This window comes from Carlito syrichta, unplaced genomic scaffold, assembly GCF_000164805.1.
Source record: "Carlito syrichta isolate Samal-C Ts95f unplaced genomic scaffold, Tarsius_syrichta-2.0.1 Scaffold311472, whole genome shotgun sequence".
Classification (NCBI taxonomy): domain Eukaryota; kingdom Metazoa; phylum Chordata; class Mammalia; order Primates; family Tarsiidae; genus Carlito; species Carlito syrichta.
Window position 1 is genome coordinate 153,588 of NW_007255568.1, and position 27,062 is coordinate 180,649.

The 27,062-nt window shown below is 41.1% G+C and overlaps 1 protein-coding gene across 1 annotated transcript in view; it reads left to right on the forward strand.

Annotated features, from left to right (window-relative positions):
- The window catches only part of PPP1R21 (protein phosphatase 1 regulatory subunit 21), a 73,943-nt gene extending 49,122 nt beyond the window's left edge, over positions 1-24,821 (forward strand). Inside the window, exons 16-22 of the mRNA XM_008068676.1 lie at positions 3,883-3,975; positions 6,430-6,672; positions 13,876-13,908; positions 15,374-15,490; positions 18,268-18,366; positions 20,508-20,636; positions 24,173-24,821. Of these exons, the coding sequence (XP_008066867.1) occupies positions 3,883-3,975; positions 6,430-6,672; positions 13,876-13,908; positions 15,374-15,490; positions 18,268-18,366; positions 20,508-20,636; positions 24,173-24,202 (744 nt within the window). The 3' untranslated portion in view covers positions 24,203-24,821. The remainder of the gene's footprint in view (positions 1-3,882; positions 3,976-6,429; positions 6,673-13,875; positions 13,909-15,373; positions 15,491-18,267; positions 18,367-20,507; positions 20,637-24,172) is intronic.
- The last annotated feature ends 2,241 nt before the right edge of the window (positions 24,822-27,062 follow it).

Sequence of the window (27,062 nt, forward strand, 5' to 3'; positions counted from 1 at the left end):
CTTTGGGAGGCCAAGGCGAGTGGATTGCCTGAACCCGTGGGTTCGAAACCCACCCGGGCAACTTGGCAAGACCTCGTCTCTACAATAAATCAAAAATTAGCTGGGCGTGGTAGTGCATGCCTGTAGTTCCAGCTACTTGGAAGGCTGAGGAGGAAGGATTGCCGGAGCCCAGCAGGTCAAGGCTGCGGTAGCCAGGAGCGTGCCATTGCACTTCAGTCTGGGTGACAGTGAGACTCCAACTCAAAAAAAAAAAACCTAGCCAGGTGGGGTGGCTACTTGGATGGTTGAGGGGCTGAGGTGGAAGAATCGCCCGAGCCCAGCAGGCTGAGGTTGTAGTGGCTGTGAGCATACCACTGCACTCCAGCCTGGTGACAAGAGTGAGACTTCAACTCAAAAAAAAAAAAAAAAAAAAAGAAAATTATGGGCACCCCAAATCCTACCACCCAAACTTACCTACTCTTAACTTTGTTAGAGAACATTTATATCCAAAGAAATGTTAATGTATTTGGAAGTGTATGCACTCACATATACTATAAAAAGCAAAATATATTTAGGTACATATACTGCTTAGAATCTTTTTTTCTCTTAATGCAGTATAGGTATGGTTTTATTTATCAAAAATTATATCCATAATGTAAATTATTATCATCATTTTCATGCCTCCATAGTATTTCATTCTGTAAATGTGTAGTAATTTTATTTATTTATTTATTTTTTGAGATAGGATCTTACTTTGTCACCCTAGAATGCTACTGCAGCCTTGACCTCCTGGGTTCAAGGGATCCTTTCGCCTCAGACTTCCAAGTAGCTGGGACTACATGTGCATGCCACCATGCTCGGCTAGTTTTGGTATTTTTTGCAGAGATGAGGTCTCACTCTGTTGCCCAGACTGGTATCGAATTCCTGGGCTCAAGTGAGTCTTCTGCCTTGGCTTCCCAAACTACTGGGATTACAGGTGTAAACCATCATGTGTGGCCAGTAATTTTAGTTAACCAGTTCATTGCTGGTAGATATTTAGGTTGCTGCCTATTTTTCAGTTTTGTGCAGTGCTACAGTGCATTTTACTTTTTTCTCTCATTTCTTAAAATATTTTTGACTATGCAATGCATAAACACATTCTTCTGTTAAAGTAGAGCATTATAGGTAATTTATAATCCCTAATTCCAGTTCCTCTCCAGAGGTAACCATAGTTATCAGTTTGATGTATATCCTTCCAGGCTCTTTGAACATTTATATGTATCTTTATAAACCTATAAACAATATATTGAATTTTCCTTCTTTTCTTTTTTAAAATTTAAATGTGTGTTTTGTTGCACAATTTTGCTTTTTTCATTAGAAATATGTTTTAGAGATCTGTCTATATCATTACATGTGAGGCCCACTATATTCCTGTTAAATATGGTATACTGTTTTATAATATGGACATTCTGTGGTTTGTTTGGGTTTCCCTTCATTGGTAGACATTTAGGTTGATTCCCGTTTTTTACCATTACAATAATATTGCAGTAGATAGCCTTGGGCCCATGGGTGGAATACTGAGAAGTAGAATGTTCTGGGCCATGTGGCTTGTACATTTTAAGTTTTAATGTGGGCACTCTAAAGGCTACTCTTAGTAATGTATAAGGCTGCCTATCTTCCTATACTTGTCTAATTGTCTTAATTATATCTTTAAGATTAATTCCTTCAAATAGAATTGCTAATTCAAAGTCTGTACTGTGAGTGCTTCAAATTTTGGCACATTTTTCCAGACTATACTTCGGGAAGGTTACCTATTATAGTTTATCATCAATACAAATATGAAAATAATCCATACATTTAATATTTGTCAGTCTCAGGGAGGTTTCTTTTATTTTAATTTGCATGCCTTTGCTGGAATATCCTTTCATTGTTGCCATTTGTATTTATTCTGTAAATTCTCTGTTCAGGTCTTTTACCTATTTTTAAATTTTCAATTTAAGTTGCTAATCACGGTTGAAAGAATTATCTATTGTCTGTTAATTCTGTTTATGTGGGAAATATTTTCCCCAAGTTTTCCATAGTATTTTTGTTTTGTTTTGTTTTTGAGTTGGAGTCTCACTCTGTCACCCAGACTGGAGTGCAGTGGCCGCTTCCGGCCACCGCAGCCTCGCCTGCTGGGCTCCAGCGATCCTTCCGCCTCAGCCTTTTGAGTAGCTGGAACTACAGGCGTGCGCTACCACACCCGGCTAATTTTTTGATTTATTGTAGAGATGAGGTCTTGCCAAGTTGCCCAGGCGGGTCTCGAACCCGCGGGCTCAGGCAATCCACTTACCTCAGCCTCCCAAAGGTACGGGATTACAGGCTGAGCCACCAAGCCCGGCTACCATAGTATTTTTTTAAAATAGAAGTTTTGATTTTTATATCATTAAGTCTCTTTATTGTTACCATTCTCAGCCAGGAGCTTTTCTAAGGTTATAGACATAACTCCATCCTCCAGTATTTTTACAGCCTAATTTTTAGATTTAAACCTTTAATTTATATAGAATTTATTCTGTTATAAGATGTGAAAGAAGGCTCTATATAGTTAACTTACCTAAATAATAAGCTAGTTGTCTTTGCACCATTTATCCAGTCCATTCTTTATCTATTTGATTAGAAATACAATACTGTCACATAATAAATGTTTGTATATGCTTTTATCTATTTCTGGATTTTCTCTTTTGAGACAGCTTCTTGCTCTGTTGACTAGAGTGGACCGCAGTGGTGTAGTCACAGCTCACCTCTGTCTCAAACTCCTAAGCTCAGGCAGTCCTGCCTCAGTCTTCTGAGTAGCTGGAACTAGAGGTGTGTGCTACCATGCCTGGTTAATTTTTTGATTTTTTCTTTCTTTTTTTTTTTTTTGTGGAGATGAGGTCTTGCTATGTTGCTTAGACTGCTCTCAAACTGGTCGGCTCAAGCAATCTTTCCACCTCAACCTCCCAAAGTTTTGGGATTACAGGTATGAGCCACCACACCTGGCCACCAGAACTTTACTTTCTTTAAGGAGAAAACTCAGATACTCTAGTATTTTCAGCTAATTACTCTAGTATTTTCAGCTAATTAACAAAAACGACATGGACTTGCACCAAACTTCAACACCCAATTAAAATTCTGCCTTTTCCAAAAGATATTCCCTAACTATCCCAGTGTTATCTATGGTTTTCTTCTTTCTCTCTCTCATTCTCTTTCTCTTTCTCTCTCGTAAACCACTGTTAATTGCTCATTACTTTCCAGCAATATGTGTGTTATGTTTCTAAACCAGGACTTTTATTTTTTTATAGAGATGGGCATCTTGGTCTGTTTCCCGGGCTGGTCTTGAACTCCTGGCCTCAAGCGTTCCTCCTGCCTTGGCCTCCTGGAGTACTGGAATTATAGGCATGAGCCACTATGTCTGGCCTAAAAATGGATTTAATATATCCAACTTGCTGACCATCATTGCTTAGCCTAGCCTACCTTAAACATGCTCAGAGCACTTATTAACTTACAGTTGGACAAAGTCATCTAACACAAAGCCTATTTTATAAGAAAGTGTTGAATATTTCATGTACAGTATTTAATACTGTACTGAAAGAAAAAAACAGAATTGTGCAGAATTATGTTACTGTATGCATGGCTTCTTCTGAGTGTATATTGCTTACACACTATTGTGAAATCATAAAATTAAATAGAACCACAGTAAGTTAGGGACCATCTTTAATGGGTATGAAAAGTTCTTTATCACTTTTCTTTTAAAAAATATTTTTTTACATGTATTAAAGGAAATACTTTATTTTGGCATACATCTGAATTTATCATCATACCTCATTTAGCATTCTTTGCGTATGTTGAATGGGAGGAGGGTAATACAATATTTTTCCTTGAATTCTTGTGATGCTTTTTCCATAGCCGCTCGTGGAGTCTGTGCCTTATGAGGAAGCACTGGCAAACCGCCGGATCCTTCTCAGCTCTACTGAAAGTCGAGAAGGCCTAGCACAACAGGTATGGCCCTTGGAAAATCATGGAAACTGTTAAAGAACAGAAATGGTAAACCCCTGGAGATTTTTCAAATGTCTCTATAAGTAAATGCATAAAATTAATTGTTTATTACATACTAGAAAGCACCATAGACATAATTTGTTGAAAAACATGTTGATACTCTCAATAAGTCATCTTGATTCAGTTGGTGTTATAATTGGCACAAAGGTAATATCAAAACGCTTTGGCTATGATGGTTAATTCTTTCTTTAAGCACTAGATTTAAATATCTGAAATAATAAAGCAAAAGAGGGGAGAAGGGCTAGAGACTTGGTGAGTTATTTTCATTCCTTAAATGAGCAGGAATGAAAAATTTCCAATGTTAAGTGGTCAGGTGAATTTGGGGAGTGGGAGAGGAGCCAGGTACTGTCATTTTCAGAGCTTGGTACAAACTGACACGAATTTAGCTTTTGTTGGAGGTTTCATCGTTTCAACATCTGCTTGCTTTTAGTTTTGGAAATACTGATTTTAAAGGGAGTACAAATAAATTCACCTAAGACAATATTTTTGTCTATGCTGACCTTATTTTCATTGGAAACGTCACTTTTCATCATTTCAATGCACTAAGATGTTGTTAATTAAATTTTAATTAACAGAATAATTCCTTAAAAACAAAATTGCAGACACAAACAATAAATTGTAGACTATCTTAAACATTAATTTTGGATTTTCTAGCCGGGCTTGATGGCTCAGTCTGTAATCCCGCGCTTCGGGAGGCTGAGGTGAGTGAATTGCCTGAGTCCGCGGGTTCGAGACCCGCCTGGCAACTTGGTAAGACCTCATCTCCACAATAAATCAAAAATTAACCTGGCATGGTAGCACGTGCCTGTAATTCCAGCTACTTAAAAGGCTGAGGTGGAAGTATCACCAGAGCCCCACAGGTTGAGGCTGTGGTGGCCAGGAACAGCCACTGCACTCCAGTCTGGGTGACAGAGTGAGACTCCAACTCAAAAAAAAAAAAAAAAGAATTTTGGATTTTCTTCTTTTTTTATGTGAGGGAAGTTAAGGCTCAAAGAAATTAAGTAACTTTTATCCAAAGTAGCTAGTCTAGTGGCATATCTGATTGACCTCAGAGCTAATGCTCTTCCCATTCTGCTGTTTTGACCACCTAGTCTGATAAGCCCTCTGGGCCTCACCTCCCACCTGGCTAAAGAGAGGATACTATCTACCATTCAGGGTCTTGTAAGGATTAATTGAACCAAGGGGAGGCAGTGTGATGCAGCAAAAACAGACTTGTGAAGACAGATGGGGCCCCAAATTCTGGCTCTGCCATTTGTTAGCTTAGCTGATGATCTGACTGGTGGGATCCTTAACTCTCCTTGAGGAGTAGGAGGAATTGTATAGGACTAGTAGGTGACTTCATTGGGGTAATGGTAACACATTGGTAATTGCTTGATCATGGTAGTTGGTAAAGCAAAGTATAGCATTACGTACAGAAAAGTATACAAATTATTAATGTACATCCCAATTGAATTTTCATAAGTGAAGACACTAAAGTAACTAGCACCTAGATTTTATTTTTATTTTTATTTTTTTTTAGTTGGAGTCTCACTCTGTTGCCCAGGCTGGCATGCAGTGGCACACTCATGGCAACCTCAGCTTGACCTGCTGGGCTTAGGTGATCCTTCTGCCTCAGCCTTCCAAGTAGCTGGAACTAGAAGAGAGGCACACACTACCACGCCCAGCCAATTTATTTGGTTTATTGTAGAGACGAGGTCTCACCAAGTTGCCCAGGCTAGTCTCGAATCCCCGGGCTCAGGCAGTCCTCTCACCTTGGCCTCCCAAAGTGCTGGGATTACAGGCTTAAGCTACCGCGTCCGGTCTGAACTTTTTATTAAATGCAATTATTCTCTTTCAGGTCTGGCTTTCAGCACTATATGATAGTTCTAATTGTTCCACAAACATGCCTATTTTTGTATTTTCTGTTTTTTAAATTGTAGTCAAATTGGTGGCTTAAATTTCTGTTCTTTGATATTGTGTACCTTCTCTTTATATGTTTACATTCTTGTTCAAGGATCTGTTCAATTCTTTTCTATTGGTGTTGCTTTTTTTCCTATTTCTCTATTGGAGTGGCTATCTTTTACTGATTTGCAAGAATTCTTTATATGTTCTGGATATCAGATCTCTGTTGCAGACATGCTTTACAGATTCTTCTTCTAATCTTTGGCTTTCCTTTTCACTCTCTTGATGTCTTTTACTGAATAGAGATTTTAAAATTTTACTTATTTTAGCTCAATTTCTTAATTTGCGGTTGTGCTTTTTGTATCCTGTTAACAACTACCTCCCTATTCCAGTGTTACGTTTTACTGGCTTTATCTCTGTGAAGTAGTTTTGGTTTACATTGGGTAAAATACTTTTTTGACCACTAAGCTTTGTCTGCATCAATCTCTAAAATGTAAGACTTTGTTACTCTTCAAGGTTCAACAGAGTTTGGAAAAGATTTCTAAACTGGAGCAGGAAAAAGAACATTGGATGTTGGAAGCACAATTAGCCAAAATCAAGCTAGAGAAAGAAAACCAACGAATTGCAGATAAGCTGAAGAGTTCAAGTAGTGGGCAGTCAGTTGGGCTCTCCCAGGAAAATGCTGCCGTATCGAATGCTGCTGGTCAGGATGAAGCCACAGCAAAGTCTGCATCAGAGCCTGTTCAGAGCACGAGTCTGGTAAGGGTATTCTTGGTTGCCCTCAGTTTTTTTGCTTTTGTAGTGCTTATTGGGAAGGACCTAATCTAGAGGTCAGTGTTAACTGTTGTTTTAGTCCTTCAGGCTGCTACAACAAAATACATAAACAGAGTGGCTTATGAACAACTGAAATTTATTTCTCACAGTTCTAGAGGCTGGTAAGTTCAGGACCAAGGCACCTGTGGTTTCCATGTCTGGTGGGTTTGTTTTCTTGTTCACAGACAACAGTCTTTTCACTGTGTCCACATATGCCAGAAGGGGCGAATGAGTTCTCTGGTGTCTCTTGTGTATGGGTACTAATGGCATAAGGTCATATCCCAAAGGCCCCACCTCCTAATATCATTGTTTTGAGGGTTAAAATTTCAAGCGTTGGCCTCACTTTATAGCAGGAATGATTCTTGTGCTCTAGAAAAAAGCAAACTGGTAAGCAGGATGTCTCCATCAAAAATAACTCCATTAAATTCCCTATGATTGGCTGGGTGCAATGGCTCAAGCCTGTAATCCCAGCACTTTGGAAGGCCAAGGTGAGAGGATTGCCTGAGCCCAGGGGTTTGAGACCAGCTTGGGCAACTTGGCAAGATCTCAGCCGGGCGTGGTAGCACATACTTGTAGTTCCTGCTACCTGGAAGGCTGAGGTGGAAGGATTGCCTGAGCCCAGCAGATCGACGAAGTAGTGGCCGTGAGCATGCCGCTACACTCCAGCCCCAACTCAATGAGACCCCAACTCAAAAAAAAATGAATGAATGAGACCCCCAACTCAAAAAAAAAAAAAAAAGAATGATGTGCCCGGGCGCAGTGCCTCATGCTTGTAATCCCAGCACTTTGGGAGGCTGAGATGAGAGGACTGCCTGAGCCCTCGGGTTTGAGACCAGCCTGGGCAACTTGGCGAGACTTCCACTCTACAATAAATCAAAAAATTAGCTGGGCATGGTGACGTGTGTCTGTAGTTCCAACTACTTGGGAAGCTGAGGCAGAAGAATCGCCTGAGCCCAGCAGATCAAGGCTGCGGTGGCCGTGAGCAGCGTGCCACTGTACTCCAGCCTGGAGAACAGAGTGAGACTCCTACGCAATTAAAAAAATAATTCCTACAATTTTACATGAGACGTCCCCATGGTGAGTTTCTGGAAAACATATGATAAGTCAAGTAGGATGATTTTTTTTTTTTCTTAAAAACATTTGTCATATGGGGTTATGTTTCTGACCAAGGACCAAATGCATAACTTTTTATAGTAATGACCACAAATACCATTTTAACCAATTATATGGTATATTTCTAGGTTGTATAAACCTTTCTAACATTCATATAGTACAGAAACCCATCAGGTTCTTTTTCATGTGGCAGTATGTTGGCAAATTCTTATAACTTTACATTTCTTGCCTTATTTTTAACAGCAGTTATTTAGAAGGTAAAGAAACATCTCTATGGGTGCTAATAGAATTCCAAGTTAAAAGTTTTCTAGGCCAGGCACGGTGGCTCGTGCCTGTAACCTCAGCACTTTGGGAGGCTAAGGCAGGAGGATTACTTGAGCCCAGGAGTTCAAGATTAGTCTGGGCAACATAGTGAGACCTCATCTGTACAAAAAACAAAAAAATAAAAAAATTAGCTGGGTGAGGTAATACACGCTGTACTTCCAGCTACTTGAGAGGCTGAGGTAAAGGGGCACAGAGCCCAGTGGTTTAGGCTGTTGTGAGACAAGAACTTGCCGCTTTATTCCAGCCTGGCAACAGAGTGAGACCTTGACTCAAAAAAAAAGTTTCTAATTATAATATTCTTCCTGCTGTAAAAAAAAAATTGGGGCCAGGCTCGGTGGCTCAGCCTGTAATCCTGTGCTTTGGGAGGCCGAGGTGAGTGAATTGCCTGAGCCCGAGGGTTCAAGACCCGCCCGGGCAACTTGGCGAGACTTCATCTCTACAATAAATCAAAAATTAGCTGGGCATGATAGCGCATGCCTGTAGTTCTGTTACTTGGAAGGCTGAGGCGGAAGGACCGCCGGGAGCGGCCACTGCAGTCCAGTCTGGGTGGTGAACATTTCTTTTTTTTTAGTTGAAGTCTCACTCCGTTGCCCAGGTTGGAGTGCAGTGGCACACTCATGGCCACCCCAGCATTGACCTGCTGGGTTCCGACGACCCTTCCGCCTCAGTCTTCCAAGTAGCTGGAACTACAGGTGCCCACTACCATGTCAAGCTAATTTTTGATTTATTATAGAGATGAAGTCTTGCCAAGTTGCCCAGACTGGTCTCGAACCCACAAGCTCAGGCAGTCCACTCGCCTCAACCTCCCAAAGTGCTGGAGTTACAGGCTGAGCCACCGAGCCTGGCCAGCATTTCTTGAGGAAACTGAAAAGAGCCTTGGTGTTTCATGAAGACGATGTTCTGAGATGTGTGCATTTCTGCTGACTTCCCTCTTGTAGCTTATGGGTGCTATTGCAGAACAAGTCTTGGGCCGTCTCAGATTTGCCTTCCATCTGACTCAGAGCATACCTGCTGGTTAAACATACAAGCCAGCTTTTATATTCAAGATGAATGCATACCTTTCTGAACCTTTCCAGTGTCAGAACCTAGGATAATTGCTAATTTTCCTAGGTGTGGTAATGGCATTATTATTTCAGAGAATATCTTTATTTTTTGGACCTAGATGCCAAAGTGCTTAGGATGAAGTATCATAATGTCTGCAACTTACTCTCAGATTGTATAGAAAAAAATACACATAGATCAATAAAGCAAAGGTAGTGTGTTAACAATTGTTGTATTTAGATGGTGAATATACAGATATTTGCTGTACTTTTTACCCCCAATTTTTCTATATGTTTGAAGTTTTTTATTTTATTTTATTTTTGTTGCTTTTTGTTATTTTTGTTTTGGAGTCAGTCTCACTCTAGCCCAGTTTGGAGTGTAGTGGCACGCTGCTCATGGCCACCGCAATCTTGACCTGCTGGGCTCAGGTGATCCTTCTGCTTCAGCCTTCCAAGTAGCTGGGACTACAGGTATGTGCCACCACGCCTGGCTAATTTTTCTTGATTTATTGTAGAGATGAGGTCTTGCCAAGTTGCCCAGGCTGGTCTTGAACCCTAGACTCAAGCAATCCTCTTGCCTCCGCCTCCCAAAGTGCTGGGATTACAGGCATGAGCCACCATGCCTGGCTGAAGTTTTTGTTTTGTTTTGTTCTGTTTTTTTTTGAGTTGGAGTCTCACTCTGTTACCCAGACTGGAGTGCAGTGGCCGCTCCCGGCCACTGCAGCCTCGACCTGCTGGGTTCCGGCAATCCTTTCCGCCGCAGCCTTCCAATAGCTGGAACTACAGGCATGCACTACCACACCCGGCTAATTTTTTGATTTATTGTAGAGATAAGGTCTCGCCAAGTTGCCCAGGTGGGTCTCGAACTTCCGGACTCAGGCAATCCACTCACCTCAGCCTCCCAAAGCGCGGGATTACAGGCTAAGCCACTGAGCCCGGCTTGGCTGAAGTTTTTAATAATAATATATAGAAGAGAAAGAAAAGAATTTAAATATTTTCATGAAGCAAAAAATAAAAACCACATGTCCTAGAGTGTTAACTTGAATAGTCACCATGCTCACTGGGTGCTCCTGTAGTGTGCCCCTCCCTATGACAAGTTTGTTGTCCCAGCTGCAACTCCTGTATTTTGCTTCTCACGGGGCAAGATGACTGTGTTTACCACCATGCCAGTGGTTTAGCATTTAGCCACAGGGTCTGAATGAAGTCATAAGAGATTCAGCAAACAGCAGAATTCCGACAGCTGTCCAGGTAGCATTTGGGATAAGTGTGACACTGCCCCCACTCATTCCCTTTTGGACTTGCCTTCAGAGTCTGTCACATAGATGGGGTCAGGTTCTCCTCCATTGTGTCTCATGTCCTCTTTCGCCTCTCTTCTGACCACCTGCCTCCTTTCCTTCCTTTTCTTCCACTTGTGCTCACAGTAGAGTTGGTAGTGGCCAGCAAATTACTGGGACGAGACTAGACCAGGGTGGACGCTGTTGACAACAACATTGATGACAGTCATTGCTTGCCAGTCACAGGTATTATGACTATTCAGTGTGTTAGGTCAGTCAGTCCTCACACAGGATTGTGGGTACTGTGACATTATAGGTATTATCATATCTCCCTTTTATAGTTGAGGAAACTGGGGACCAAGGGAAAATAACTCACCTGAAGTCACACACTTGGTAAGTGACAGGATGTCTGGGTCCACAGCCTGCCCTTTAACCAACATGGCCTTGTGCGCTGATCTGTGTCAGAAAGCAGACTGGCTGACATAAACTTATTTGTTGACTGCTTGCCTTCCTGAGGTGCTGGAAGCTGGTAACACTGGCATATTTGAGTCCTTAATGTCAGTTGCTGAAAGTTGAAGATTATCTCTTTATTTGAACATTTTCAATGGAAAGCACTGTTTTTCCATATGGGAGTGAGAAAAATTTCCAGAGACATGAAAAACATTCTTTAGTACCGGACACTGTTGCTGAGCTGTTGTGTGATGGTGACTTTATTTGGGTTTAGAGAGTTTGGAAGTTGCTGTTACTTTAAGTAGGCTATCTATAATTAGTAAAGTGGTGGAAAGCCACCAGGAGATTACTTTGAGGCTGAAAAAGTAACCCAGATAGAAACTTAGAGAAAATATTAAAAGTGTTTATCCTAACCCCATAGCTTTTAAATGCTTATTATTTTCGTTAAAATATCTACTACTGCAATTTGAATACACAGCAACTTGTTATTTATTAATTAAAAAAATAACAATAATCTTAAGAAAGAAAAGCATAGAACAATATAAATTTGAGGGGCATTGCTTAAATTAATATAATTTTTTTTTGAGTTGGAGTCTCACTCTATTGCCCAGGCTGGAGTGCAGTAGCACATTTACGGTCACCCCAGTATCAACTTGCTGGGCTCTGGCAATCCTTCTGCTTCAGCCTTCCAAGTAGCTGGAACTATAGGCATGCGCTACCACGCCCGGCTAATTTTTGACTTATTGTAGAGATTAGGTCTCACCCTGTTGCCCAGGCTGATCTTGAGCCTGTGGGCAAAGGCAATCCTCTCACCTCAGCCTCCCAAAATGCTGGGATTACAGGCTGAGCCACCAAGCCCAGCCAATATAATTTTTAAATAGATATTTTAAGTGTAAAAATATTACATGTACATTGTAGATAGCTAAACAGAAGAGTAAAAGAAGAAAAAATGACAGCATCCGGAGTAACCAAGCTACCACTATTAACATTTTTTTGTATAAAATTCATATATGGTTTACATTATATGTAGATTACATTACATAAATTTTCAAATCTTTTAGAATAATGTTAATACTCATTTATCCTGTGTCTAGAAACTGTATAAACTTAGTTATTGATTCCATAGTAGCCCATGTCTAATATACCTTAGTTTCATCTATGATTGGACATTGGTTATAATTTTTAGTAATTATAATTGTTGGTTATGATTTTTATTTAAATAGCATCTCATTTTTATGCATAAGATTCTTCTGCATGTGAGGTATTTTTTATTGGGATATATTCTCATAGTTGGAATTACAAGGTCAAAAAGGCATGAATGCTTTATTTGATTTTATTATAAAGATTTGGGGTACAATTCAGGGTTAGGTATACAAACGTTGGTTATGCAGATAACCTTGTTAATGAGGTATGCCCCTCCCTCCCTCCCTAGGGTCATGAATGTTTTCAAGTTCCTTGATATTTATTGCCAAATTATTTTCTACAAGGACTGTATTAGTTATGCTCTTGTTAGTAGCATATGAGAAAATAATGAAACTATATATGTTAAAATTTTTACTTTAATTTATATAATACCATTCTTTTGCAGGACTATATGCTGAACCATATTTTCAAACCATAACCTAGGAGTTAGGGATGAGGGTGGGGTTTGAACAGATGAATTCTTGAAGCTTATTTTATCAAATGCAGTCATATTTGAATATACAAAATTAGGTGATTGGTGTGTTATTGTAAGCAGTTTTTAACTAAAGAGAAAGAGTAATTGCTACTTCTGCTTCATTGAGTAGAAGATTATGGCTCTTGTATTTTAAAAAGTCTTTTAAAAGACTTTGTTACAGCCAGGTGGGCATAACATTCATTAGTACACATTTAGTTAATATACTGTGCACTATTCAGAATGTTATTTAGAATATGAGAAAACTGTTTATTGGGTATTATCTCAGATTAACAGTCTCTTGAAACTGAGTTTCCAGTAATTCCCTTAAATGATTGTGCTCATGCCCCTCCACCTTGAATAATAACTTGAATTCAGTAATTATAACTATCAATTTTTGAAATTTTAATCCACACAAAAGCAAGCCTTTCTTTTTTTTTTTTTTTTTTGAGTTGAAGTCTCACTCTATCTCCCAGACTGGAACCACTGCAGCCTCGACCTGCTGGGCTCCAGCGATCCTTCCGCTCAGCCTTCCAAGTAGCTGGAACTATAGGTGCTCGCTACCATGCCTGGCTAATTTTTTTATTTATTGTAGAGGTGACGTCTTGCCAAGTTGCCCAGGCGGGTCTTGAATCCACGGGCTCAGGCAGTCCACTCACCTCAGCCTCCCAAAGCGTGGAATTACAGGTTGAGCCACCGAGCCCGGCACACAAAAACAAGCTTTAAAAAATCTAGCAACACTTTAATGTCTTTAAAATTACATTTTTGTTTTCATTAATTTAAAACTGACATTAATGCTTATTAATGTTATAACATTATATCAAAAGTATGTTCTTTTATTTCTCCTTCTGAGCTTTCAGTTAGAATGTTTATGATTTGTGTTTTCTGTTTGGAATGTTTAATTATTATGGTCACTGTAAAGCTGTCTTTACTCCTTCTTGGCAACTGATTTGGAAATAGATGTAGAAATGAGAATATGGGGTCAAAAGCTGATCATCCTCTCTCTCTGCTTAGACAGTTTGTTGGGTTTCAGAGAAAATGGCTAACCAGCATTTTGATAGAGGATTTCGTGAGGATAGCTATTGGTTACTGCCTCATGGCAGAAATTGTGAATGCAGTTACCTTCTCCCAATACAGTATCCTTGTGGTAAAAGACGATCCACGGTAGTATTGCACTGCCAATGCTCTATAGAACAACGTGAACTGAGAAGAGAAAATATTGCAAGTGTTTAATCTATTGTGTTTGAAATGTAAATATTCTGTTCTAAAGTTTTTTTTTTCCTTTATGTTCTAGATTGGGATTTTAACCAGGACATCTGACAGTGAGGTAATGTGCGCTTGGCATCATTTTGCTTGTTAGTAAATATCTGGCAGCATGTTTGTTGCAAAGCCTTGCAAAAGGCATCTTTGTCCAATTGTTTCTTTCTGACAGTTCTAGCAAACGTGGAGCCAGTACTTTCCCCCCTCCACTGAATGATCCATACTGCTTTTCTCTCTCGTTTTATTTAACTGTCACCAGCACTTTATGGCCTGTTCTTGTCATTGCCTTGTTGAGTGACTTGCCTTGGCAGTTTGACAAGGTGTGGCTCCTGCTCAGCCCTCCGCTTGCTGGCACCCTGCGTGAGGCTGAAAGCCATGTTAGTCCTCCCAGTGGGCCGTGCTCTTCAGGGTCTTGACAAGTATGGTGCTCGGTAGCTCTTTGTAGCCTTCAAGGGAGTAAACCCAGATTTGGCTTGTCAGATCGATTTGCACATATGAATTTTGAAATATTCTAAGATGTAACTAGAAGTAACCATTAAATGAATGGCTGAAGTCATTCAACTTACAATTCAGTATAGCAGACTGGTATATATAGTTCAAGTAAGTTGGTAACTTCTTTGATGTCCTTGTTTATTCTTATAATATAGATCATCTTGAGCTGCTACATGGATCTTTAAACTAAACTCAACAGTGTATCATTGCTAGAGTAACTAGTAAAAATGCCAGTCGAGGACAATGGCTATAAACCATTCAATATAGAAACAGTTTAATTTATTAGTATGTTTAAGAGCATTAGAAGCAGGGCATGGTGGCTCAAGCCTGTAATCCCAGCATTTTGGGAGGCCAAGGTGAGGGGATTGCCTGAGCCCATGGGTTTGAGAACAACCTGGGCAACCTGGCAAGACTGCATCTCTAGACTAAACCAAAAAATGAGCCAGGCATGGTAGCATGTGCCTGTAGTTCTGGCTACTTGAAAGGCTGAGATGGGAGGATTGCCTAAGCCCAGCAGGTCACCGCTGGGGTGGCTGTGAGCATGCCATGGCACTCCAGCCTGGGCGATGGAGTTAGATTCGGACTAAAAAAAAAAAAAGCAAAAAAAAAATACCACATTAGAAATGTTTTAAGAGAATTTGTTTGGGAGAAAACAAGAATCTTTGGACCTTAAAAGTTCCAGTAAGGAACCTCTTTCCTGCCCTCTTCCAATTGGAGGAGGACATAGGAGTCAAACAGATGGAAATTTTGTAAGTCAGGTTTGTGGTTAATAAGAGCCAAATGAAGGGACATGGTCCATTGGGCTTCCCAGGACTTCAGTTCTGTTCTCATGAAGCCACACAACTTCATTCTAAGATGCTGAATAAAGGAATTTGGTATATACATTTTCCTGCTAAGTCTGAAGTTTCTTCGAGGAGTAGGAAAACAGTGATTCCCCATCAAATTTCAAGTGAAAATGTACAAAATATTTTCCTTTTTTTTCCAGAATTGCTTCATCTCACTGGCATTTGTTTATTTATATATGTTTGTGTTCCATTTAGGGTCCAGATGTGGAATCTCGTGAAGACTTAATTAAGAGTCACTACATGGCAAGGATAGTGGAGCTTACGTCTCAGTTGCAACTGGCTGACAGTAAGTCAGTGCATTTTTATGCTGAGGTGAGTGGAGTTAATTAGGCTGGCAGTTTTGTCCCAAGCCCCTGCAGAAATAAGGTCACCGTCCTGTTCTGCTGTTCATTAGAAGAGAGAAATCAGCCGGGCTTGGTGGCTCAGCCTGTAATCCCGTGCTTTGGGAGGCTGAGGTGAGTAGATTGCCTGAGCCCGTGGGTTCGAGACCGCCTGGACAAATTGGCGAGACCTCATCTCTACAATAAATAAAAAATCAGCTGGGCATGGTAGTGCATGCCTGTGATTCCGGCTACTTGGAAGGCTGAGGCAGAAGGATTGCCGGCGCCCAGTGGCTCGAGGCAGCAGTGGCTGGGAGCGGCCACTGCACTCCAGTCTGGGCGACAGAGTGAGACTCCAACCCAAAAAAAAAATTGAAAAAATTGAAAAAAAGAAGAGAGAAGTCAGTGTCTATGTATCCTATGACTTTGCTTGGGGTTCCTATTAATTAATCTATGTAAATCACCCCCAAATTTGTATTTCACTAAATATAAGACTGATTTGTCATTTCCAAGTTATTGCAGGATAGCTGGGAGACTTATGGGCGGCCTTTCCTGTGGTATATACATATGCTTGGGAACATTTTTATCACAGATTATTTGCTTTTAACAGGTAAACATTCACAGCTCAAGAAATTTTCATGTAGACAAGTTAAAGAACAAACTATGCCTGATTTTTAAAAATATTCTTTAATTTCTAAATGATGAGTTTGTGGAAATGAATTCTTATAATAGGTAAAATGAAAGATGTAATATTTTTCAACCTTTAAAGGATATAAAATCTTAATTGTTAAATTTTCTTCTTCCCTCACCAAATAATTCACTTTCATAAGAGAATTAGAAAAGTACTATGCAATATTATCAGAAAAATTGTACACAATTCATAGAGTAGAAGGGGAAAAATGAAGATAGAAAGTTTAGATACCAAAGGGTAAGAAATGAACATTAAGATAGAATGGACACTCCTTAGCAAGAATACCTGTGAGGTCTGTTATGGATGACTGGCAGAGAATTATAATGCTTGAAATTATTAAAGAAATTGAAAAAGAAAAGACAACACCCTTTACTGGGACCCGACTTTGTGATTTCCTCCCTGCAGAGATAGAGATGTTGTTAGGAGACCAGTTGCTAGAAGTAGAGAGGAATTTTACTTTTCTAAAATAAATCACATGCCTAGCTCAGTGTTGTTTGCAAGCATCCACTGCAGACGTGTTAGACAAGTTGATCAATAGGGATTGCTTGTTGGAGCGCAGAAAGGGGGAGGACAGCAATATGAATGACTTGCAAGGGAATGCTGCCCCCCAGCCTGAGCCACACAGTGCCACAGATGCTGTCCTCATTGTGTGGTTCCCTGGCTGCTTTGTGAGTTGGAATTCAGGCGTAACTATCCTCTTCTTGAGGACCTGTGCCCTGGATGTCTCTCTCCCTCTTGTCAGGTTGGGTGCTGAGCACAGGGTAGGTGTGTGGTTAGTAGGACGTGGTTGATTTGGTTGGCTGAATTATCCTGAAATTTTCTTGTAAAAAATGAAATGACTAATTGGGGAATTTTTTAAGCAGTTTTATTTCCAAGAGATTTGCTTATTTTAGTAAATGTCTTCAGCACAATTATGATACAAAAATGTTTAAATTGTCCTAGTTTCTCTTCATCTGTAAACAGGAAGTGGTGACCCCCTGTGTGACTTTACTGGAATGGTTAGTCTGAGCACCTGATGTTGACACAACATTCAAGTGTGTCTCCTTGTCAGTTTAGTGGCCTTATCAGAAAGTCAAGTGGTCCTTTAATCTCACACCCTCTTTGAGCAATAGTGTGAAGTAGTTGTTTCTCTTTTAGATCTACTATGTCTCTGGATAGACGAGGTTTGGTAGGACCCCCAAAGAAAGCAGCCTGGGGTATTACAGTCCTATACTCATCTTTTCCCTTGTAGAGTATCATTTTTAGGGTAGGATTGTAAAGTTTTAATGTTCCTATAATGTGATCTGTAAAGAAAGACTTATAGAAAAGTATCTTAGGATCTGTACATGGTCAGAAGTCACTGATAACTGAAATAATCACTTTCCTTTTCATCCAGTAGTAGTCTAAGGGAATCCTGGGCAAATGTGGACATTCTTTTTTTTTGAGTTGGAGTCTCACTCTGTCGCCCAGACTGGAGTGCAGTGGCCGCTCCCGGCCACCGCAGCCTCGACCTGCTGGGCTCCGGCGATCCTTCCGCCTCAGCCTTCCAAGTAGCTGGAACTACAGGTGCGCGCTACCATGCCCGGCTAGTTTTTGATTTATTTTAGAGACGAGGTCTCGCCAAGTTGTCCGGGCGGGTCTCAAACCTGCGGGCTCAAACAATCTACTCGCTTCGGCCTTCCAAAGTGCTGGGATTACAGGCTGAGCCACTGAGCCCAGCCCGTTCTTAAGTTTTTTAATAACTGCAGGTTGGTTGGGGGGTGGGAGGGGAAAGTAACCACAAATCATCAGGCTAGAGCTAAGGAAAAAGCATTGATGAGCTTGAGTTGGTAGACTTTATTCCCCTTACCTAAATGATGAGGGTCGAGGAAGAGGTGGGGGTCACTTTGGTGAATACTACTTGTATTCTACTTGTATTCTAGCTTGTGGAATACTACTTGTATTCTAGCTTGTGGTGCAATGCCTGTAGATATTCAGAGGATAATTGTGGAATGAATGAATGGCTTTGGCTTTGGAAAGTGTTTCTAGTAACCTTCCCTGAAGCAGATTTTAATTTAGAAAGCACTCCTTCTAGTAATGGAACGTTTCTGATTTTATAGTGCCGAGCACTCTCTAAAAGACTGGCCTTGGCGGAAAAGTCTAAGGAGGCATTGACGGAAGAAACGAAACTTGCCAGTCAAAACATCAGCAGGCTTCAGGTGAGTACATGAGTGTTATCTAAGCAGTTTTTATGCTTTTCCTTTAAGAGTTCTTAGGCAGCAAAGTCATCATTTCCTTTCCAAAGTAGTTGCATTTGATCTCTACAAAGGTTTTTAAAAATAACCATTTTGCCAAGTATGGTGGCTCAGGCCTGTGATCCCATCACTTTGAGAGGCCAAGGTGAGAGATTGCCTGAGTCCAGGGGTTTGAGACCTGCCTGGGCAACTTGGCAAGACCTCTTCTCTGCAACAAATCTAGAAAAATTAGCTGGGTATGGTGATGCACACCTGTAGTTCCAGCTACTTGGAAGGCTGAGGAAGATCACCTTAGCCCAGCAAGTAGAGGCTGTGGTGACTATGAATGTGCTACTGCACTCCAGCCTGCACTCCACTCTGGGCGACAGAGTGAGACTCCAACTCAAAAAACCCAAGAAAAACCATTTTATTTCTAACTCATTTTAGAGCAACATCTTATGTCAGGCAAATGTGGTTGTGTTGTTTTCTTCTCTGACTTGATTTTGACTTTAAATCACTTCATGGTCAAGTATTTGCTTAAATAACGCTTGCCCATAATTCTTCCTTTCTTCCCCTGCATTGTAAAGACTTGCCATGGGGGCCTGTAGTTTTGTTCTACACACATTACCCTGTTCCTTTTTCCTTTTTCATAAAACTGACCTAGACTGAGAGGCTGCAAAATATTCCTCCTTACTCACTACCGGTTTGAAACTCTTGTTTTCAGAAAGTGCCTATTATTTTTTTTTTTTTTTTTTGAGTAGGGAGTCTCACTCTGTCACTCAGGCTGGAGGCAGTGGAACGATCACAGCTCCCTGCAACATTGGGCTCAAGCAGTCCTTCTGCCTCAGCCTCCTGAGTAGTTAGGACAACAGGCTCACACTACCATGCTTAGCTAATTTTTTTATTTTTTGTAGAAATGAGGTCTCACTATGTTTCCTAGGCAGGTCTCGAACTTCTGGGCTCAAATGATCCTCCTGCCTTAGCTTCCCAAAGTGCTGGGATTATAGACGTGAGCAACTGCGCCCAGCCACAAAGCCCCTATTCACAAAAACATGATACTAGGCAAGGAAAAAAATTATCAGTATAGCAACACCCACTTCCTTCTTGTTCCAGAGGAGGTTACCAGGTTAGTTAGAAGCATAGGATTAGATCTTAGGGGGGCAGAAGAGAGCAAGAGAGGTGGGAAGAGAGATGAATGGTGCTTTTTCCTGGGAAGGTGCTGTTAGGGACTATGGGCCCTGAGGTGTGGGATGATGGGAATGGTTGGAGGCCTTGCCTAAGGCTTGGGAAAACCTGAGGGGATTTGGAAAGACCATGTAGCTTTTCTTACACTTTTATACCTGGCATAGAAAGAAACCCTTACCTTTTTGCAAAGAAATTATGAACATATTTTGAAGATTGAGAAAACCTTTTCTCCTATTTTTTTAAAACTTTGTGCTCTTGGCTGGGTGCGGTGGCTCAAGCCTTTGAGAGGCCAAGGTAAGGGAATTTCCTGAGCCCATGAATTTGTTAGAACAGCCTGGGCAACTTGACAAGACCTCATCTCTACAATAAATCAAAAAATTAGCAGGGTGTAGTAGTGCACACCTGTAGTTCCAGCTACTTGAAAGGTTGAGGTGGAAGGACTGCCTGAACCCAGCAGGTTGACACTGGGGTGGCCTTGAGCATGTGTGCCACTGCACTCCAGCCTGGGCGATGGAGTGAGACTCCAACTCAAAAACAAAAACAAAAACAAAAAACTTTGTTCTCTTGTTAGGTTTGTGCCTTAACCTTCACGTACTGGATCAGATAGACTATATTAATAGGTTGCTTTTCCAAATTAAAAAAAAATTTAATTGATAGATAATAGTTGTACATATCTGAGGGGTACATGTGATACTTTGATCATCTATACAATGTGTAGATGATCAAATCAGGATAAGAGGATATCCATCACCTCAAACATTTATCTTTATGTTGGGAACACTATGTTCTCCTAACCGTTTTGAAATAGACAATACATTTTTATGAATTATAATTTCCCTACTCCAAGTTTTTTTATGCATTAAAGACGCTTCAGAGTGGCATGACTAGTAGGGTTTTGATTTTTCTCTTTCTTTTCCCTCCCCTTTTCCTTTGTAATTTAGGATGAGCTGACAACTACCAAGAGGAGTTATGAGGATCAGTTAAGCATGATGAGTGACCACTTGTGCAGCATGAACGAGACACTGTCTAAACAGAGAGAAGAGATTGACACGCTAAAGATGTCCAGTAAGGTATGTGAGGTGAGGTGAGGTCATCTGTATGTGATTATTTAATATAAAATATTTCCTTCTTATGTGTTTCAGGAGCAAAAGGTTGTGAAATTTAAAGTGCTTATAAATCATTTTCCTTAATATTGTTTGCCCTCTTGTCCAAAAGTAAAATTAAGTACCTTTGGCTGAGTTAAAAGCCAAGAAAGCGTATCTCTAAGGATTACTGTACTTGCTGCTTTTTGGCACCTTTGGCATTTCTGCTACTGTTGTATGAGAGCTGGGGGGACTCACAAAGAGGTTTTGGAGGGGCTTGCACTTTCTTTACGTAAGAGTCTAAAGTGTAGACTGGGCACAGTGGCTCATGCCTATAATCCCAGCACTTTGGGAGGCCAAGGTGAGAGGATTATTTGAGCCCATGGGTTTGAGACCAGCCTGGGCAACTTGGCAAGACCTCATCTCTACAATAAATCAAAAAATTAGCCGGGTGTGTGCCTTTAGTTCCAGCTACTTGGAAGGCTGAGGCGGAAGGATTGCCTGAACCCAGCAGGACGAGGCTACGGTGGCTGGGAGCGTGCCATTACATTCCAGCCTGAGTGACAGAGTGAGACTCCGACTCAGAAAAATAAAAAAAGAGTCTAAAGTGGTACTATTGAAGGTAACCTTTAGAAAATTTATTCTCATAAATATTCATATAACCCAGGTATGTCTTACCCTTTTAACTCCAGAGATTTCTTTTGATTTTATTTCCCATAAACCCTCTGCCTGTTTAGACCGGGGTCAGTAGATATTGTACAGTATGTTCAGGTTGGAATGCACATCCACATACCATGTCTCTATTATATAATATAATGTATACACTCTTTTGCTGTGAAAGGTAAACTTTGAGAGGCTGGGGCTCAGTTCTGTGCGTCATCTCAGATGCTTCACCTATTTTGGTAACTCAGATAGTGTATTATACCGCCAGCCCTGGGATTTACTGTCTTTAGCTTGCACCCGCTTGTTGATACAGCAGGAATTTATTGAGTTCCTGCTATGTGCACTGTGAAGGAAATAGAGATGAATAAATCACGGCTTTATTTTAGCATCTGCTAGCGATGGTATAAGGCAGAATTCTGCTTAGTAGGGGTCTCCTTGGAAATGTCACGTTAATGCACTGGAATTTGCATTATATAATTTTGTTTGTCAAGATAGCTTTGTGATATTCATTGACCTCTCTCACTGCTTTGGAGGGTGTCTCTGATGCTTCTTGGGCCATCTCTTTAGTGATTGTAACCAGTCAGTATGGTTCTGATTAAGGCTTTCTAGGGCTCTCTAGTTTCTTGTGCTTCAGGAAACTTGAGCTTAGAGGTAGGGGATGGGGGCTGGTCCCCTTGAAGAATGCCTTCCTTAACTCTTTTGGTTTCTTGGATTTCCAGCAGAATCTAACTCACAGGTTATGTTCCTAGTAATGGTAGAAAGCATACACACTAAAGAGGTCATGTTTAGGTTTTCCCTTAGTATGTACAATTTATCTTAGCAGTAGTATGAGAAGGCCTGTTTCAGCACCTAGCACTTCAAAAGAAGTAGCAATGATTCTAGGAAAACTTTTCAGTCTCCAGAACTTCAGAAGTATTTGGTTTTGAATTGAGAAGAGTAACTATTGAGGAAAGCAGAAAGCAAAGTTCATTGTCCTGAAGGTAATTGGATTGTAGCTAATTTGGAAGCTATGAAGTTTTCAAGTCCTCTCCGAGCTTTTTTGATGTATTTTTTTTTTTTTTTTTTTGAGTTGGAGTCTCACTCTTGTCACCCAGGTTGGAGTACAGTGACACACTCACAGCCACTGCAACCTCGACCCACTAGACTTAGGCAATCCTTCCACCTCAGCCTTCCAAGTAGCTGGAACTACAGGCGCACATCACCACTAGCCTGGCTAGTTTTTGTGTTTTATTGTAGAGATGAGGTCTCACCAAGTTGCCCAGGCTGGTCTGGAACCCCTGGGCTTAGGCAGTCCTCTTGCCTTGGCCTCCCAAAGTGCTGGGATTACAGGCTAAGCCACCACGCCTGGCCTTGATCTATTTCTTAAAATACCTGTCATTAATAAAACTCTGTAAGATATTGTTTTTCAATTTGGAATTAATATTGTTAACCTTTCTTTGGTTATTCTGTAACCCCTGTATTTTTCTTCCCACCCCCCTACGCCTGTTATTGGTAATTTATTTTGCTATGTCTTATGGCAGAGTTGACATTGTCTCCATTGGATACGAAGTAAACATCCTCAACCATTTGTTTGCTATTATCTTGCTCTTAGTGTTTGTATTCTGCAAGCATTTCTTACTTACATGAATAAAATGTATTTATACCTAAGAGTTAAATATAGGAATTTAATTACAGTGTACTTCTAAAAAGTGAACCTCTCCAGAAAGAAGAAAAGTTATGAAAAACCGGCAAGTTCGGATCTCCAGGGAATTGGGAATACATTAAGACATCTTCCCTCTAACTTGTACTCAGCTGGTATCTAAGCTTACTTTTGACAGGTGATCTGTGCCATTTGGTTGTTAAATGACACATATTCAAAATTATTACCTATTAAGACCTTTAAGAGGTCTTTTTTTTAGAGTTGGAGTCTCACTGTCTCCCAGGCTGGAGTGCAGTGGCACAATATCAGCCACCTCAGCCTTGATCCTTTTGCCTCAACCTTCCAAGTAGCTGGTACTACAGGTACATGCCACCACACCTGGCTATTTTTTTTTTTATTGTAATGGCGAGTTCTCACCACTTTGCCCAGGCTGGTCTTGAATTCCTGGGCTCCGGCAGTCCTCCTCTCTCCTTGGCCTCTCAAAGTGCTGAGATTACAGGCATGAGCTACCACGCCCAGCAAGGAGGTCTTACTGTTTTAAATAAACAATAAAGAAACATGTTTGTTTTTTTTGTTTTTTTTTTGAGCTGGAGTCTCACTCTGTCGCCCAGACTGGAGTGCAGTGGCTGCTTCCGGCCACCGCAGCCTCGACCTGCTGGTCTCCGGCGATCCTTCTGCCTCAGCCTTCCAAGTAGCTGGAACTACAGGCGCGTGCTACCACGCCCGGCTCATTTTTGATTTATTGTAGAGATGAGATCTCGCCAAGTTACCCAGGCGGGTCTCGAACCCGCGGGCTCAGGCAATCCACTCACCTCAGCCTCCCAAAGGCGTGGGATTACAGGCTGAGCCACTGAGCCCAGCTAAGAAACATGTTTAGGCTAACATTTTTAAATTCAACTTCATGAAATCTTAGACTGTCTCGTCTTAGGAACAAAATGAATTTTTAAGGTCTTGATAAATTTAACATAGCAGTTTTCTTTATCACTTACCCACAGCCTCCAGAAGGATAAGGTCTGTGAAATAGAGAGTGGAAAGAGTTAAACGTAACAAACTGCTTGTGATTACTGAATAAAAGTTAACATGCAAGGTTGTCAACTTTTCTCCCCCTTGGAAGCCAGTGTTCCAGAGTGAAATATGGCTTTCAGACAGCTTGGTGTCAAAAGTATGCGAATTATTTTTTTGGAAGTTTGTGTTCTTACTGTTGATATTTTTCTTTGCACAGGGGAATTCTAAAAAGAACAAGAGCCGATAGTGTTCCAGTAGCTGGTCGGTTACTGTTCTTTCCAGAGCTGCTCTTGCATGCAGCAGGGCTGAGACCACGTCCATGCTGGCCGCCTTCCGGAAGCTGAAGTGTTGTTGGACCTAGCAAGCTAGTCTTGTTGGACATGGCCTTGAAACATCTAATACATATTTGTAACCAGTAAGGCAAATACAGAAGTTGATGTTGGCAGTAAATGGAAAACAATACATATACCATGGATATTGTAGGTTTCCTTATGCTGTTTTTACTGTGCACTTTTTAAAAATTAGGTTTTCATTTCAGTATGTAAGAACAAATATTTTGTATATTTTCAAACTCAATTATATGGTAATCGATTTGGTATCTATGGAATAGATATATGTTTCTGGGAAAAAATGCTTAAATTGTCAAACTGTCATTACTTCTTACCATAATTGAAAGCATTCTCCAGATTCTTTTTTTTTTTAAAGATTTGTTCATATTCTCTCTCTCTCTCTGAAGAGGAGGGAGGGAGCCTTGCAAACTTCAGATCTTGTGGGTTTATTATCATTGTCTCTAGCTCTTCGGTACCCTCTGTGTTAGAGTAATAGCTAAAGGAAGTTCATGTCAATAAATTCGTACTTATATCAAACTTTTAGTCTCTTTATGAAAATTTGATAAAGGCAAGTGAAACCTATTAAAGAAGACTTTATAAAATGTATCAAAACCCAGCTGGCTTAAGTATAATGTTCTAATTCCTCAAATTGGAATAATTATACAGTTAATCCTTTAGTAAGGCTCTTGAATGTTGTCTTGAATGCTACTTACAACCACACTTCAAGCAAGGACCCTGAACCCTTTTTAAGGCTCCCCTTGGCTTATCTCGTAAACCCTGTGTCATTTCTGTGTGCATCTCAGAGTGTCTCTCCAAGCACGCTCCACATGCCACCTGCTCCCAAGGCCCTGAATATATTGCTCCTTTCTGAGTTGCTTGCACAGGCCCGCTTCACCCCTACTTCCAAGCCCTCCGACCATCTGAGGGATTCTTGAAACCCTTCCTCCCCATTTTCCTGCCTGCAGCTCCAGCTCCCTTGAGGCTGCTCTTACAGTTGCTAGTTACTCTCCAAAATGCTTATTCTGGTTCAGCTGAGAGCCCGTCACTGGCTTCCCTCTGTGCTTAGCACACAGGCCTCTGCCCAAGTCTCCAGCTGCCTGCCATAAGTCCTGAAAGACTCTGGTTGTTAAGCTCCCTCTTCATGGCAGTGAAGATGGTTTGGATCCTGACCTGAGGGATCTCTGGGTTGGTCGGCTCAGTCCCATTCTTTCTAGCTCTTCAGGTCCCTAGCCTATTACCCTGTCTCTTTTCTGTTCCCTGCTCATTGCCAGTTCTCTATCAACCAAACCAGCTGTTTTCATTGCAGCTGTGCATAGGCCCCGAAACACTGTGAGGGAAACATCAAAGAACATCATGATTAGTTCCTTCATGAACTCATGGTTTTGAGCCCCTACCAGGCTTTCATTGTTCCGGAACAGTCTTTTGGCATTTTCGTCTTTATTTTTATTTTTACTTTTTTTGATTTTGAGTTGGAGTCTCACTCTGTCGCCAGGCTGGAGTGCAGTGGCACACTCACAGCCACCCCAGCATTGACCTGCTGGGCTCAGGTGATCCTTCTGCCTCAGCCTTCCAAATAGCCGGAACTACAGGCGCGTGCTACCATGCCTGGCTAATTTTTTGATTTATTGTAGAGATGAGGTCTTGCCAAGTTGTCTAGGCTGTTCCTCAATCCATGGGCTCAGGCAGTCTTCTCACCTTGGCCTCCCAAAGTACTGGGATTACAGGCTTGAGCCACCGCGTCCAGCCTGTTTTTACTTTTAAAGGTGAATCTTGCTCTGTTGCCCAGGCTGGAGTACCTATTGCCATCATAGCTCACTGCGGCCTTAAACCAACCCCTGGGTTCAAGCAATCCTTCTGCCTCAGCCTCCTGAGTAGCTGGGACATTTCTATCCTAAATTTCAATAATGGATACACCACTTCTCTCATTAAGTCCTCCCCCCCTTTCAGTGTCTGCACCATCAGAATCACAACCTATAGCAGTGAGTCTTTCTCAACTCTGACACTCATATGTTTACCCATTCTACTCTTAAAGGTACCCTGTAGGCTGGGTTAAGTGGCTCATCTACTCTTAAAGGTACCCTGTAGGCTGGGTTAAGTGGCTCAGTTTGTAATCTCCTCACTTTGGGAGGCTGAAGTGAGTGGATTGCCTGAGCCCGAGGGTTCGAGACCAGCCTGGGCAACTTGGTGAGACCTCATCTTTACAGTAAAATAAAATAAAAAATTAGCTGGGCATGGTAGCGCACACCTGTAGTTCCGGCTACTTGAAAGGCTAAGATGGAAGGATTGCCAGGGCCCAGAAGGGCAATGCTGGGGTGGCCGTGAGCGTGCCACTGCACTCTAGCCTGGGCAAGTGAGTGAGACTCCAACTCAAAAAAGAAAAAAGGTACTCTGTTGCCAGTGATCTTTATGCCATTCCTTTTCTAGTGTTTGTTTTTTCACTTTTAGATCTTCAGTTTCTCATTCTGCTGACTCCCTGAACTTCCAAACAGACTTAACTTAGCCCATCCTTTAAAAAGTTTAAAGTGTAGACTTTGAAGCCAAACTCCCTGGGTTTGAATCCTTCTACTTACAAACGAGTTAAGTTAGCATTTCTGTGCTTCAGTATCCTTATTTGTAAAATGGGGATATTAGTAATATCTGCCTCTTAGGATTTCTGTAAGGATTAGATGAGTTAATGTCGTAAATTGCTTAGAAGAATACCTGGTATCAATATGGCTGGGCACATGGCCCAAGCCTGTAATTTCAGCACTTTGGGAGGCCGAGGTGAGAGGATTGCCT